The sequence below is a fragment of the Oryza brachyantha genome, chromosome 2 (genome assembly GCF_000231095.2).
Source record: "Oryza brachyantha chromosome 2, ObraRS2, whole genome shotgun sequence".
Taxonomy (NCBI): Eukaryota; Viridiplantae; Streptophyta; class Magnoliopsida; order Poales; family Poaceae; genus Oryza; species Oryza brachyantha.
In genome coordinates, this window is record NC_023164.2 from 25,394,596 (window position 1) to 25,411,199 (window position 16,604).

The 16,604-nt window shown below is 41.8% G+C and overlaps 3 protein-coding genes across 3 annotated transcripts; 1 reads left to right on the forward strand and 2 right to left on the reverse strand.

The window, feature by feature from the left end:
- Positions 1-302: 302 nt before the first annotated feature.
- LOC102700871 (beta-1,3-galactosyltransferase pvg3-like) lies at positions 303-1,235 on the reverse strand. The gene has a single exon (XM_040521519.1). It carries the CDS (start codon positions 1,233-1,235, stop codon positions 303-305), a length of 933 nt encoding a protein of 310 aa, XP_040377453.1.
- A 5,427-nt stretch (positions 1,236-6,662) lies between these two features.
- On the reverse strand, positions 6,663-7,610 carry LOC102701147 (beta-1,3-galactosyltransferase 6-like). The gene has a single exon (XM_006649045.2). The coding sequence runs from the start codon at positions 7,608-7,610 to the stop codon at positions 6,663-6,665; it is 948 nt and encodes a 315-aa protein (XP_006649108.2).
- Positions 7,611-14,054: 6,444 nt separating this feature from the next.
- LOC102716013 (60S ribosomal protein L35a-1-like) lies at positions 14,055-16,235 on the forward strand. The gene is made up of 4 exons (XM_006647960.2): positions 14,055-14,221; positions 14,330-14,558; positions 14,647-14,690; positions 15,985-16,235. Exons 1-3 carry the CDS (start codon positions 14,154-14,156, stop codon positions 14,686-14,688), a joined length of 339 nt encoding a protein of 112 aa, XP_006648023.1. The 5' UTR covers positions 14,055-14,153; the 3' UTR covers positions 14,689-14,690; positions 15,985-16,235.
- Positions 16,236-16,604: the final 369 nt, after the last annotated feature.

Below are 16,604 nucleotides of genomic sequence, written 5' to 3' on the forward strand. Positions count from 1 at the left end.
AATTTATGATTGAAAAAATAATTTTTTGTTTATAATCATAGGAAAACGATGGGGGTGCAACGAGGCTAGCTTGTCATCGAAGAACTAGAACCACTTGTCGAGGTTGGAGCCAACCATCATCACCAACTTCAGCTTGAAGTGACTCAACTCAAATTTTGTATGTATCTTTGAGTCGCCCACACAAAACAGAGTAATTAAAGAGATCTGTTTTGTATTTCTGAACATGTTGGAAATTGACATCGAAAATATGCTGCCTAACAGAACGAAAATTTTTCTGAAAAAGAATCACAGGTCTCAGACGCTCAGTGGTCCACATTGTACAGAGGCGAAGCGTGGCCATCGGTGGCGTTGAAGAACCTGAGCGTGCGCGCCCACTTGAGGTTGTCCTTGAGCTTGTGCACGGCCACCGTGTCAGGCTGGAGCAGGTGGCGGAAGCACGTCGGCCCCTGCCGCATCTCGCCGTCGAGGTAGTCGTACATTCGCGGCTCCGCGCCGAACACGTTCCTGCCGCGGCCGCCCCACCGGAGCCACCGGCCGAACAGCTTGTCCTCCGGCCCGACCAGGTCGTTCTGGAGCTCCGTCGTCGCCGACACCCACGCCGCCACGTCCCACGACACCACGTACCCCATGCCGGACATGTACTGCACCTCCGGCCGGTTGTGGCACGGCGTCAGGAACCCGTAGTACGCGTCGCGGCGGGGCTTGTCCCGGAGAGCGTCGGCGAGCGCGCCCAGCCGGTAGTACGTGTCGTCGTCGGCCTTGCCGACGTAGTCGTAGGGGTCGCCGGCGAAGAGGCGCGGGACGGCCGAGAAGTAGGTGTACGTCTTGCCGTTGTCCATGTTCTCCGTGCAGTTGAGCACGATGATGTCGCCGTAGGCGGCGGCCTCCAGCCCCACCAGCGCCGCGTCCTCCTCCTTGGTGAGGTTGCACACGACGAACCGGACGTGGACGACGGCGCGGACGGGCGCCGGCTGGAGCGCGTACGCCAGGCGGACGAGCGCCCGCCGCTCGTACTTGTCGGCGCGCGTCAGCACGCCGAGGAGCACGCGGATGTCCGGCGCCGCCTTCGCCACCGCGTCGGCCGCCGCCACCGCCGCCGCCGTGCCGCCGCCGTCGCACGTCGCGAGCGACGACTGGATCCTGAACTCGTTTGGGAAGATAACAAAGTAGATGACGGCGAGGAGAAAGAAGGGTAGGAAGAACACGAGAGAAAACGACTTCTTCATGGCCTTCATGATCACCCAATCAATCTTCCAAATTATGGCTAATTCTCCTGTGATGCTACCATGCTAAGCTCTTTACTGCACGAGCTGTAAATTATACTGTTTAAGTAGGCAGTGTGTTCGAAGATCATCTAGCTGTAGGTCAGCCAAGCAACAATGTCCATGTCCATTTTCTTATTACCAAGAGGGCAAAGAGGAGACTGCCAAATTAAGTTGTAGACAAACCTTGATTCATACACAAAATGTAAGAGAAAAAAGATTAATTAAGCTATACGAATCGGATTTGCACGGGCAAGAAAAATTATGGTTTTCAGTTTTGAGCAAGAAAATTGCAGGAAATGCGGAATGGGATTCTATGACATTACACCGTGATATTCTTGGTGACATTATGTCACTGATATGTAGGTCCAGACATATACAGGTCCTACATGTCATAAAAAATATCATGGGACAATATCATTAAATCCGGATCCAGTAAATACATGCATATCGAGGCTAACAATGACCGCCATGCATATGCAGGCAGACAGGCAGGCTGTATCATCTTACTCCTCCGAAGGAAATGTCTCGTTGGTCAACTGTTTTGATCGTACGCATACTTCTGGGGCCTTTTCGGAAGTCAGTCCATTTTGCGTGGATCGGAAGAGAGGAGAGGCTGAGGACGGAGACGGCCGCTGATTTATTTGTTTGAACGTTAGCTTCAGTTTTTATTTACTTTTTAAAATGAAAAGCTGAAGAAGCTTCGATCTTTCCTGTTACTCTTTTTTCTTAAGAGGAAGCTTTGGTACAATTACTCCCATTATTGCAAAATATAAGTATTTTTATTATTTAAATTTTATATCATGATATAAGGATTTATATATTGGTTCCCATAATTTAAATCATTTAAATAATTTCAGAACCAATTAGATTTAATGGTATAGCCCAAAATTTATTCGTGCAACCCAATATTTGCAAATTTTGTTTATACCTATAGCTCAACATTTGAAATTTGAAATTTAAATTTAGAGTAGATTTTTTTATTGTAGTTTATTTTTCAGCTTTGGTTTTTAGTTCGCTAAGAAAATGTTTATTCATAAAATACTTTTTATTTACAAATATACCATTTGACTTTTTTCTCTTAATTAGCCAAACCATCGCCCCGCTTGTCTACGTGGAGATGACCCAAATGCCAGCCTCTTTCTCTTAACTCATATGTCAATTGCAAATTTGCAACTCCATAATATATTCTTGCTCCGACTCAATGTAGGAGCAAGGTGCCATCTATGCATGTGAATGTTTGTTGTTTCATCTGGATTCGCCTATAGATGCACCAGTAGAGCAGAAGCCACCAACAAAATTTCGCATGAATAATGAAAGAAAAAATACTAGCAACATGATATATGTTACATACATGACATCTTTCTGTATGACCAAAATATATAGTTTCAAAATACTAATAATATTAGAGAAAATATAACAAATGCTATTAAAAAAGACTTAATTCTAAGAATGTCATCGACGAGTGTGAGTTCTACAAAATAACATCGTATAAACGAATTTATTTAAGAAATATTATCGTCGTTAGAGTTCCGTCAACAGTTTCTCGTTAAATATTATAGATGAACAGTATATTTAGCAGCAGAAATAGATAAAACCCTATGATATTTCTTAGAACTCACCATCGTCAATGATATTTCTTAGACCTAGACGTTTATCGGTTGATTTTTTAGTTTTTCTCATAATATTATATTGTTATCCGGCAGAGTGGGATCTATAAATGGGCGGATGCCCAGTCCGCTCTTCTGCACTTTTAGCCCAACGACTACTTGCATTATAAGAAGGAAATATTCTAACAGAGGACCCTGAACTTAGAGCCAAGTTTGTTATTGGTCCTTTAACCCAATTACCAGAAATGTATATCTCTAAACTTACAGAATCCGTTCAGAAAAGGTCCCTCAGCAGTATTGACTCATTTTTTTGACCGGTTTTTGCTGACGTGGAGTCCAGAGGTCCCACATGTCAATTTTTTTCCTATTTTATCGTTTCTCCTCTTCTTCTCCCTTCCTCTCCTCTCTCTTTTCTTCCTCTCTCTGGTGCATCTAGCTCTCTGCTCTCCTGTGGGCAGCGGCGAGCGCGGATGGCGGGCGACAGCGGCGGCGATGATCGGCGAGCTGGGGCGGCGGTGGGCCGCGGATGGCGGGCGACGACGACAGCCGACGAGCTGGGGTGCCGGCGAGCTGCGCGCGGACGGCGGCCGACCTGGAGAGCACGGCGCGGCTGGAGAACCTCCGGCTGGGGCGACGGCGGTTCGCGAGGAGGTGTTGCGCGACCTCCGGGGCATCGTCTACCGCTGGGTGAAGCGCCTCACGCGGCAACGTGGGTACCCTGATGGCATGGTCGACCAGGCCACCGCCCTGGTGCTTCCCTTCAGCTCCTACCGCCTCGGCGTCCACGGCTGCGGCTCCGACATCGACGCGCTCGTCGTCGGGCCATCGTACGTCGACCGTGTCGGAGTTCGCCGGAAGTCAAAACACCGACGAGCTCTCGGGAACGCACTCAGAACACGATGAACTCGAGTGTTTAGTGCTGCAAAAAATATGTGGCAGCTTTTCTGGTGTTCTTCGATTGCTATATAAAGAAACTACTAAGCTAATCATGGCAGCGATTCTGCCTACATGCGCAGCACGCACGCCACTACGAATCGTGCCATACTGCCATCCCACGTACGTACAGCCGCGCATAACACCTACGACGCGAAAGAAAAGGGAAGGGAGAACGTGCCTTGCATGGACGCGGCATGTATCGGGCACAGACTAACACGCTAACAAACTACGACACAGTTAGTAACGATACTGACTCGATCATGGATCATATGTAACAGACCGTGACTTTTCTTCGACGTGCTGGCCGGCGCCGGTGGAGACGGTGGGGGTCACCGAGCTCCAGCCCGTGCCCAGCGCACATGTTCCCGTCATCAAGATGAGGTTCCACGGCGTGCAGGTGGATCTCCTCTACGCCAGCGTCGACCTCCCCGTGGTGCCCGGTGACCTGGACATGAGCAACCGGTCGGGGCTCCGTGGCCTCGACCTCGCCACCGTGCACAGTCTCAATGGCGTCCGCATTGTCGACGAGATTCTGCGGCTGGTCCCGGACGTCGACGCGTTCCGCACCACGCTCCCACCGCTGTTCGCCCAGCCCCCGCCGACCGCGCGCCCAGCCCTTCTGCCCCGCCGCTGTCCGCCCCAGGACGGGAGAGAAACAAAGAAGAGACGAAGAAGAGGAGAGAGAAGAAAAAAAGTTTAGCAAAAATAAAATAACCTGACACGTGGGACCCACCAAACGCCACATCAGCAAAACCAGTTGAAAAATGAGTCAATACCGGGATCTTTTTTGAACGGATTCCGTAAGTTTAGGGATACACATTTCTGGTATTCTGTTAAAGGACAAAAAACAAACTCAGCTCTAAATTCAGGGACCTTTGATGGACTTTTCCCTTACGAGAAAACTGAGTATACAATGGGCTTTTCGTTCCAGATTCACAGGCCCTATGCCATGGCCTAGCTTGCCTATATTTTGGGAAGACTAAAAAGAGATGCCAAACCGATTTATAATTTTAATACATTAACGGACCCATTATAGAAAACATCTATAAAAAGTTAGTATAGACTCCAAACTCTACGGCCTATGCGCCTAAACTCTGTACATTGTCTTTAAAACATATTCCCTCAGTTCCATATTAAAGACTTTATGGCATTCTCTATAGATATATTTATATATGTAGACACACACATATATATATATATAATATGTATTGATATATAGATAAATATAGATAAATTTAAAAAGTCTTATAATAGAAAGGAATGTTTTACCTTTTCGTTTGCAAAGTGAAAACCACTCCGCTGGTTTGCCAAAAATAAAAAGTCGGCACCCAACATTTTTTGCTTCTGTTTGCTTATAAGCCAAATTTTAAATTTTTAACCTTAAATTTGGAGTTAATTTTAGGGTATCATCAAAGTTTTTTTTTCGGTCTTTGACTTTTAGATTGTTAAGAATACGTATATAATTTGTTTTTCATAATATATATATTCTTTTACAAATATGTTGTTTGCATTTTTAGATGAAAATGCCACCCCCCAAAAAAAAAACCCAAACTGAAAAGCAATAAATCGAATCGATGGCTTTCGGTCAATGTACACACACCAGCTTAAAAAAACTGATTGGTTCTGGAAACCGTGGACAATCGGTTTAACGAAATTGATTAGTTTTGTTAACACGTATATAAGTCAGTCAAGAGATTATACATTGATTAGTGTTGTGGACAATCGGTTTAACGAAATTGATTAGTGTTGTGTAGAGCTCTGCATAAACTTTCAACATGTGGCAATACCATTAGGACGAAAAAAGGTAGCAGCCCAGACATGGCTTTGTGCGTTCAATATACTATTTGGCAAGGACATACCCTAATGCTCAAGTTTGAAATGCTAGCCCATGTTAGCCATCTGAACAGGCCCAAAATTCGGGGTCATGACGTCTATTTTCTATACGAATAGCCTGCATCCTCTTGTGAATGAGAGGTGAAAAAAATTATCTAATTTTTGACGTAGCTATTTAACGGTATAACTAATAAAATTAATCATTAAAAAGTTAAAAATCTCTCTAAACATGACGATGATTTGTATATAGATTTTTTAAAAAATATATTATTTAGTATTTTGAAAAAACGTGCACGGAAAATTTAAGAAAAAATATGAGAAAAGCCGCAGCTATATTACTAATTTATAGATGCCTGATGCGAGATTGCCAGGGCAGTTAGGCGAGTCGAGCATTAATCGACGGCAAGTCAAAGATGACAGCATGACATCCTTTCTAGTATTTCTTGATCCAATACATGGATCGGATCATCGGATGGAGTGCGCCGAGGGACCATGTGAAATAATTTTCACTGCGCTAGATCAAATTGGCATACTAATAAGAATTCGCTTCGATCCAAAGTCGATATGAAAGTGAAAGCATAACCTCAACACATGCAAGTGCAACAGCATGCTAATTAAACATACAGCATTTCATGTTCTTTAATGTAATCAGCTACTGCGAGCCTGAACAGTAACCCTACATTCCTCGATGATCCTTACACTGCATGAACATTGTACATCTACTTTTTTTTTCAAGCAAGGAATGCAGATGGAGAACTGCTTGCAGCTGCACGCAGGAGCAGATCTGGCAAGGGGGTGGCGGGGCCGAGCCCCCGTTATCCCCGTTTAAGCTATTAGAGTCCCACGGAGATCCTTCTAAAATAATAAGGGGGCTAAAATTCTATCTAATTATTAACACCCTTAATATCGTTGGCTAGATCGGTCATTGGCTGTACGAAGCCATGAACTAATTAAACTAGAGTACTTACAATATCTATATAATTCTATAATTCTAGCCGACCCTGAAAATATGAAACATATATTAGATTTTAGGTGTGAGGTCTACGTGGTACATCTTGGAAGGCTTGAGGGCGTCGGTGGCGTTGAAGAACCTGAGCGTGCGGGCCCACTTGAGGCGGTCCTTGAGCTTGTGCACCGCCACCGTGTCCGGCACGAGCTCGTGGCGGAAGCAGTTGACGTCGGCGTACATCTCCCGGTCCAGGTAGTCGTACATCCGCGGCTCCTCGCCGTAGACGTTCTTGCCCCTGCCGCCCCGGCGCAGCCACCGCCCGAACGCCTTGTCCTCGTGGCCCTCGTGGTCCTCCCTCAGCTCCGGCGACGCCGCGATCCACTCCGCCACGTCCCACGACACGATGTACCCCATGCCGGACATGTACTGCCGCTCCGGGCTGACGTGGCACGGGTTCAGGAACCCGTGCCACATGTCGCGCCGCGCCTTGCCGCGCAGCGTGTCGGCAAGCGCCTCCAGCCGGTAGTACGTATCGTCGTCGATCTTGCCGGCGTAGTCGTACGGCTCGCCGGCGAAGAGGCGCGGCAGCGACGAGAAGTACTCGTACGTCTTGCCGTCGTTCATGTTCTCCGTGCAGTTGAGCACCAGGATGTCGCCGTGGGTGATGATCTCCAGCGCCACCAGCACCGCGTCCTCCTCCTTGTCCAGGCGGCACATCACGAACCGGACGTCGATCACGGCGCGCCGCGGCCGCGGCTGGAGCGCGTAGGCCATGCGCAGCAGCGCGCGCCGCTCGTAGAAGTCGGCGCGGGTCACCACGCCGAAGAACACGCGGAAGTCGACGTCCTCCGCCGCTGCCGCCGTCTTCGTCAGCTCGCTCGCCGCCGTCGCCACCGGCGACCCGTCGGAGCATGGGGCAAGCGCCGACTGGAGCTGGCTCAGGTCGTTGGGGAAGAGGACCAAGTAGAAGATCGCGAGGACGACGACGGGGACGAGCCAGGCACCGATGCTCGCCGCCATCCTAACCTTGCGCTAGCTTAACGCTAAGTACGTTGCTTGTGCATGTGTCAACCTAAAGATACACTCGCTTCTTGAGACCTTAAGTAGACTTCACATTGATCTGATGAACTTGCCAACTTGTTGCCAAAAACTAGATGCACAATTGGCACTTGTTTAATCGTGTGAATAAACTAAAATTTTGATTGTTTACTTTAGAAATGATCCCGGTGAACACAGTTGTAACAGGAGTGAATTTTAAACTCTCGAGAGAACATCCACTCATCTATTATATTACAGGAGTACTATTTAAATAGTCATTAAAAAATTAAAAAAAATTACGAAGATAAATTATTACGAGATATATCACTACATAAATATGAATGTTTAAATATGACTTTTACAATCCGTAAAAAAATAAAGTCATATTTAAACTTGCATGCTCGTGAAGTTATATATTTAGTATTAATCTAACTTTAATTTTTTTAAAAGATATATTATAATTATTTAGATAGCATTCATCAGACTAATATGTCCGTTAAGAGTTTAGAATACTTTCCTAAATATAACTTCTATTGCGATTTAGAAAGTTGTTGGTCCGGATGCTCTAAGTCCGTATGCATGAATGTACCAAAGCCGTCTTGTTTTATTTTATTTCCACATGATTCTAATCTATACATGTATATCGATGATTTAGTGATCTACAGGTCGTCAACTGCTTCTAATTGCCTGCATTAACTCCCCTGCCTCGAAGATAGCGTAGATCGGAAGTGAATTAATGAGATCTAAGATGTGAAAGTTACCACGACCGATCAATAGTTGACCAGCATTGGCCAATCTTGGTCTTTAGTTTGGTGTATTTTATCTAACTATTCTAGACTTTTTAGTCCTTTGAGATGGCAGAGGAGATGAGAACTCACGAACGCATGGAGAAATGAGGTGAAGTAACACTGATTTTGCGGTTTGCCAACATGTTCTTAATGATATAGGTATGGCTTAAAAAAATACACTATAACAAATCCCTAAATTAACTTTAAATTTAAAATTAAACTTAAGGCCACCAATTTAAACTGACTTATAAACATAAGTAGAAGTTAAAATACTAGGCGTCAAAACCTCTACCTATAAAAACACGGCGGAGATGCAGAGGCTTTCCTTTTTTTTGTCCGGATCGTGGCTGGCTCGATCGCACGCGATCTAGATGCAGCATAAACCGATTATTTACTTGATTAGCCTCCGTGTGAGGTTGTAATTATGCAAGATTATTTCCGCGGCATAGTCAAGCAGAAATGCACTTACGCGAGCTTGGTTCCTAGGCTAGCTTGACAGGTAATCAACGACTAGGAGGTCCTAGAGTTTTATCCTTTTGATTTAATGGCTACTCTCTCCATACCAAAAAAAATCAACTTTTCGATTTTTGTCGAGCATTTGACCATACATCTTTTAAGAAATTTTTTAAGAAATAGTCACTCATAAAGTACTATTTATATTTTATCATCTAATAAAAATAAAATTATTAATCGTAAATTTTTTTAATAAGATGAAAAGTTAAACAATGTAACTAAAAACTGAAAGATTAATTTGTTTTGGGGCGGAAGACTAACAAATTGCAATATGTCTTCTATATAGACCATGCATATCTGATGCTATTTTTATTTTCTACCACTCCATCCCCATATAAGTGCAGTACTGACATTGTATAGCTAAATTAGTTGCAAGAAAAAAAATAAATACTATAATGTAAGATATTTGACTTTTTTTTTGCTTGTGCGTTTGACCCTTTGTCTTATTCAAAAAAATTATGGAAATATTGATTATTTTGTTTGTGACTTACTTTGTTATAAAAAAATTTTAAGCACAACTTGTTATTTTTTATATTTGTATTAAATTTTTAAATAAAACAAATAGTCAGATATTGAAAAAAATCAAACATCTTAAATTATGAAACAGATGTAGTATTAAATAATAAGATGGTATGAAATGAGTGACAGCTAAGGTAAAATGGATATATATTCAAATGTAAGGTGATAGGTGGAACAATTAGTATTTTACATGTACATTTTCTATGGAACAAATTTAAATTAATAAAATACACTTATTACGGGACAAATGTACGGTTCGAAGCATGTTTATTTCCTAATACCACGGTGTGTATGGCTAGATCGTTGGTTGATGCAAACGATAGCACACTACCACCCCTCATTTGAATTTTAGTTTATAAATTGCCAAAATATAAATTTTGAAAATTAGTTTGGAGTTATTTTTAGAGCTTTGTCATCATAATTTGTTTTATTATGTGATTTTTAAATCACTGAGACATATATAAAAGCTCCACTCACAAATTATGCTTTTATTGCTGGTAAACCATTACAACTAACGATTAGATGTAAGACAATAATATAGACTTTATTTTTAACTTGTATTGTTTGTCCCACGTAGACTTTATTTCTAAGAAGTATTGTATTGGAATTTGATAAAAATAGAAGAAAAATAGTTGGGGTTTGTAAAATTACAAGACAAATGTACTGGAGTTTGAAAAAATAAAGTAAATTCTAATTTTTATAACCTTATACGGGTATATGCGAGGACGAATAAAAATCGAGTTATTTTAGATAGAGATTACTAGGTAGGGTATTGGTCCATCCACCTGTCCAAGTAACCTATGTGCTACACTGTTACAAAATATAGGTAAAAGTAAAACTAGGTCCATGATGCATCATGGACCAATTAGCTAGTCAACTGCTACACTTACACTGTTACACTAGCAGACTAGCTAGAGCTGTTCATCGCTGACTCACTGAGCCAATACCATTTTCTTAAGGTGGAGTGCGAATTCCGGTTAATACTAGAAATGTCGCGCGGCCGCGCCATAATTTTATATGAAATAATCATTTTAGAAATTATAACCGTAAATACATGTTTAATGTTGTTATGAATTATATTAAATGAAGAAAAAAACATTGTTTGGGCCAGTCTAATTTTTCTAGTTTATTTTACCATATCTATATCCATATGAAATATCCTTAATTTTTTCTTAACATGTTGGATCAAGTACGATAACGAAGTTGGGGCAGAGCTAGAGTATTTTGTCGAGGCTAGGCGACCTCGATGACATGAAATACATGTTCAATTGATTTAAGCATAAATTAAGGAAGATTAGTGTATTTCAATATCGATGATAATGTGTGACACTTAGAGGCTAGGCCCCTAAATGAAGTTTATTCTCTTTTTTTTGGCATGTGCATATTACTTAGATAGTTTGATGAGTTTTTAGTTTTATATTGTAGAAGGAGACGGCATTATTTAAGTATCACTTTGCTATACAATACATTTGTGTTTCACTCTATAGATAGACACAAAATAATCTCAAAATAGTGGATATCTACATTAAGTTATATATATACACTTAAAAATAGCTCATGCGTTTTACTTAGTTTTAATTGTGTAAATTCAAATAAGTTTTAAAAATAAATTACACGTCGAGTTGAGAATAGTAAACTATGGTCAACATACAATTGATTTAAGAAGCATGTGTCGTATCAGAAAGCTTATAATTGAGAATATTAAATTATGCTCGATACATAAACACATTAAATAAGATGGTCGGTCTTTCGACAACGAAAAAAGACGGTGGCACACTAAAACCTTGTATGTTATTTTAAACCAAGTTATATGGATCCTTAATCTTTAATATTTTATCCGATGAAAATATTTAATTTTAAATATTAATAAGAATCTTTTAATTTTTCATTTTTTTTACCTTTCTCATTCTTTTTCTCTTTCTTTCTTTTTCTCTATTTTCTTTTCCCATGCAATTTTAGAACAATGGATTGAATCCGATTTAGACGTGAATTTCATATCCTATTCAGATGAAACACCACCTTAATTTTTTTAAGAAAATATTTCTTTCATAAACTTTATACATAATAATAAAATATTTATACGTAGAAATATCTTTGCTCGTTAATGAAAGAGTATATCAAGACTTAGAGGGGGTGAATAGGCGATTTAAAAATTAAACCTAAAAAGCGGAAGCTGAGACTTTCAGAAGTTCCGGTCAGTGGCTTCAGAACTTCCGGCCTTCAGAAGTTCCGTTGATCTTCGAAACTTCCGACAACACCAGATCTAGAACGAGAAAGGAGTAGATCTAGCCAACCAAACCTCAAATAAGTGAACCACCTTCAAGCTTTGCACAAACAGCAACTAGAGTACGCACGACAACCAAAAGCAAAGCTTAAATCACAAATTAGAGAGATTTCACCACAGGTGTAGACGGAGACTTTTTACCGAAGTTCTAATCCTTGAGGGGATGGTACTCTCCGTTGAGGAGCTCAAACTGGAGTCGGGTTCCACAACCCTTTCCTCGGGGTTGCACTCGTGCACTCCCCCTCACTCGAGGTATCTCTTCCCTTTCGGAGGAGGTGAGATCCAACCTTCACAAACCTTTTCCCGGTGCACCACAAGAGCTTCGGTGGCTCGAGGAACGACGCCTAGCCATCTAGGTGTCCTCAACCACCAAGAGTAACAAGCTAGCAAAGAGAACTTGGGATGAATTTAGTGCTCACGAAATTTCTCATGAAGTCAACACCAAGCACTCAAAACAACTCAAACCAACCAACTCTCACAGACATAAAATCCAAATCACTTAGATCTGTGGAGAGGAGGAAGTGAGAAAGCAAAGCTCAAAGTGAATCTCAATAAATGCAAGCCAATGGCATAGAGATGAACAAGTGAAACAACAACCTTAGCTTGAGGGGTTGGGGGGTATTTATACCCCCCTCTCAATTTTTGCCCATTAGGGGCAAAAGATGCTCTCTTCGGAACTTCCGAAGCCTTCTTCGAAACTTCCGGTCAGTTCAAAATAGCAGCCCCAACAATTTGAAAATTCAAAGTCAACTGCGAAAAGTCAAGTCAACGGAAATTCCGGTCAAGACCTTCAGAACTTCCGTGAATCTTACAGAACCGATTTTGGCTCCTTCGGAAGTTCCGCCAAACATACCGAACCGATTTTGGCTCCTTCGGAACTTTCGATGGTCTCCCTCGGAACTTCCGCCAAACATACAGAACCGATTTTAGCTCCTTTGGAACTTCCGTTGGTTTTCCTCGGAACTTCCGCCAAACATACAGAACCGATTCTGGCTCCTTCGGAACTTCCGAAGGTCTTCTCCGGAACTTCCGCTAAACATACAGAACCGATTCTGATTTCTTCAGAAGTTCCGATAGTACCTTCGAAACTTTCGTAAATTCCAACACAACTTCAAAAAGATAGCTAAAGATGCACTTCAAAAATATTTCCGAGCACCGGATTCATTCCTAAATTTCATTTGCACACCCCTCTTTATAGTACGTCATTCCTAGTTGACTCAAATTCAAAGTAAATACACACGCCAACACGAATATACCGACTTTATTTCTTTTTTCACATGGGCGGCACAACAACAACTTTTTCATGAGGACTATTTATACCTTCACATTCTCACACACGTCATTAGTCCTCGTTATTTGATTGTCATTAATCACCAAAACAAATTAGGGGCCTAAATGCACTTTCAGTTAATTTTATATAGCAATCAAAACAATTAATATCTTCGCTCATTAATTTTATACAGCAATCAAAACAATCTACCCTACAATCAGAATAAAATGATCTATTTTAAGAAATAGAACTATAAATTTGGGACTAAAATATTGATTTTAACAATTAATTAGGCACACACGCTAATTATGGACGCGCTAGAAAAAATATTAAACATGATTTGATTTTTTAAGAAATATTTGTATTCATAAATTTTATATATAAATAAAATATTTATATTTAGAAATATCTTTGCTCATTAATTTTGTACAACAACCAAAATAATCTACCCTAAAATCACAATAAAATGATTTGTTTTGAGAAACAGAACTATAAATTTGGGACTAAAAAATATAGATTTTTTACAATTAATTAGGCACATACGCTAATTATGGACGTGCTAGAAAAAATTGATTTTTTTCGCTGGGACAAAATGTAAGAAATAATCAAATTTTATATATGCGATTCAGAGCTTTGAATCCGGAACCTCACTTTTAAGTACAAGGCAATCAAGCCATTGGGCTAAGCATCAGGCTGTGCCATTCAAGTAATATGTATTATATATGTATTTGTCAGGAGAAGCCAGAGCGAGGCAGGCTCCATTCCCCGGGCGACGGGCGGTGCCACGTGGCCCAATGGTTGTGCGAGAAAACGTCCAGCTTTCGTATTATAGAGATACAAGGCACTGGGATGGGCTCCTTCCATTAGGACTGATGGGCCTAAGGCCCATTCGTAATAACAAATTCCTTCACAAAACAATGGGCCTAAGGCCCACCAATAACCTATCGCACAAACCTCTGTAAATCTATCACAGCCGTCGAAAAATCTGCACTCGAAGATCCTGGCCGTACAGCTCTTCTACACACGGATACATAAGCGCTACCAGCGCCGCCGGCTAGGGTTTCTTCTCCCGCCTCCGACTCCGAGTCCGAAGCACCCCACGTCCGAGCTCCCAGTCTCTCTCCGGCGGCGGAAGCGGCGACGACGGCGAGATGGTGAAGGGCCGCACCGGGCAGCGCGTGCGGCTGTACGTCCGCGGCACCATCCTCGGATACAAGAGGTGAGGCGAGGCGAGCTCTCCGTCTCTCTCCGGCCACCGGGTGAGCGGGGGCTTGCGCTTCTTCCATTCCGTGATCCGATTTGAGCCGTGGCAACCGCGCGCGCGCAGGTCGAAGTCGAACCAGTACGAGAACACGTCGCTGGTGCAGATCGAGGGGGTGAACACCAAGGAAGAGGTGGCGTGGTACTGCGGGAAGAGGATGGCGTACGTCTACAAGGCCAAGACGAAGAGCAGCGGCACGCAGTACCGCTGCATCTGGGGGAAGGTCACCCGCCCCCACGGCAACTCTGGCGTCGTCCGCGCCAAGTTCAAGTCCAACCTGCCGCCGGCCTCCATGGTACTTCCCGCCGTCCTCGTGTCTCCGTTCTATGCAGTGATTGGTTGTGGGCTTGTGTCATGTGCTAATTTTTGCTGCTTTGTTGCAGGGGCGCAAGGTCAGAGTCTTCATGTACCCGAGCAGCATCTAAAGGTTTGTGCCGATTGCATATTGATTAGTTGGCTGTTTGCGTGCTAAATTATGCTCCTTATTTCTCTAAACATCAGTTGAAGAATGCCCATTCCTTAATTAAAAGTGTGTTGCTAGGCTTGTGCAATTATTATGAACGACTCTGTTGTTGTGTTGAGCTGTTGGCCTGTTGATCGCTCAATTCACTATCAAACATTGATCCTATACTGTATGGATTGATATTATATAGCGAGCAGCTTGTTTATGACATGCTATGGTGCTTTCTCTATAATGGTAGGATTGTAAGTGCGTATCTGTGCATGCGTGAACATGTTATCACATGAACACTGTCGAAACTTGGGAGTTTTTTTCATCATGTCTGCTAGTTAGGTGAGAATGTAACACTACTGCAACTGTACATTCTGTGCACAAATTTATGTTCTTGCAGCATGTCAAATGTGCCTGCACCCTGACCAAGGATTAGTCATTTGGTTTTCGGGTATCCTTTGAAACATCTGGCATCTGGCAATTTTATGTGCTACTAATTAATCGAGCTGGTGGATATACAATTTGCAACCAAACCTGCTCAATTCACTTTATTTCATATTATCTTAAACCGCGCTTCCATTTATTTGTATAGTTCAGAAGGGCGCTTTACTAAATTGAAGTGTGTGGTCCAGCACTCTTATGAGAAAGAACTACCTGTAGCTACTTCCCTTTCTATAGGAAATGCTTTCCTGGTTTCTTTGAAATTCATTGCCAAAATGAATAGCTTGATAGTTGAATAGTCTGTTCTAGCGATAAGTCAATAACATAACAGCTGCTTGGAGAGGCTTTATTATGCCACCGGGACTTTATATGGATACTGAAACTGATACTACTGTTATTGATTCATCTAAGCAGTATCACTGAATAGTATAATCCTTCTGTACACAGATGAGTGGCTCTCTGAGCAATTTTTGTAACAGCTACTTGCTAAGTAAAATTTCTAGGCATGTTTGTGAGCTTGTCACTACCGTTGCACATTAAAGTTAGCTTTACTTGATTGCTACTTTCTATCCTAATTAGTACTCCTCCATTCCATATTATAAGAACCATATGAATCCGAAACATCTTATAATATGAAACGGATATAATATAAAGAACCAAAATATTTGGTTTGCCAACAGAGTATCTACTTGTTTCATTGAACTATCAGTCCGGCTTCCCAGTACGTAACTAATGTGTGATTGTATATGTCGCCCTGATTGTGAAGTGTAAGTCAACTAGCTGTTGCCATTTGTTTGATCATTTACTAACACTATCTCATCCAATGCAGATAATCTCGAAGTGTGGAGGATGTTGCGTATCTCTTAGATTTTACTTCTGCATAAAAATGTCTTGAAAGGAGCCGTATTCATGTTGAGTTTGCAAGTTGAACTGCTGTTCCCTGAGAACCCCCTGGAGGTTCTCCGTAGTTTTGATGTCGAATGTATGCACCACTTGTTACATACTTATGGAGTCAGTTTGGAACTTGTAAGCGTTTGTCATGTTTCTCAGCACCTCGTGTCTTCCTATCATTTTCTCTCATCTATTTCTTGTAGTATTCCAGTACCTTTTTCCTTCGAACGAAGTTTTAAGTGGAATGCTGAATAAGATTAACTGACACAAACTAGCGATACTCCTTCCATATTTATATTTTTTATATGATGCCGTTGACTTAGATCTATGTTTGACTATTTGTCTAGTTTAAAAAAATTATATAATTATTAATTAATTTGTTATAATATAATTTATTATTATAGGAACTTTAAGTATGCATTATAATTTTGCATATTTGGATATAAATTTTGAATAAGACGAGTGGTCAAACGTAATTCTAAAAGTTAACGGTGACATAAAAATATGAAGGGAGTACTCCTGTACAGTAGGACCTACTATCTGTTGGATCCTTCCCTG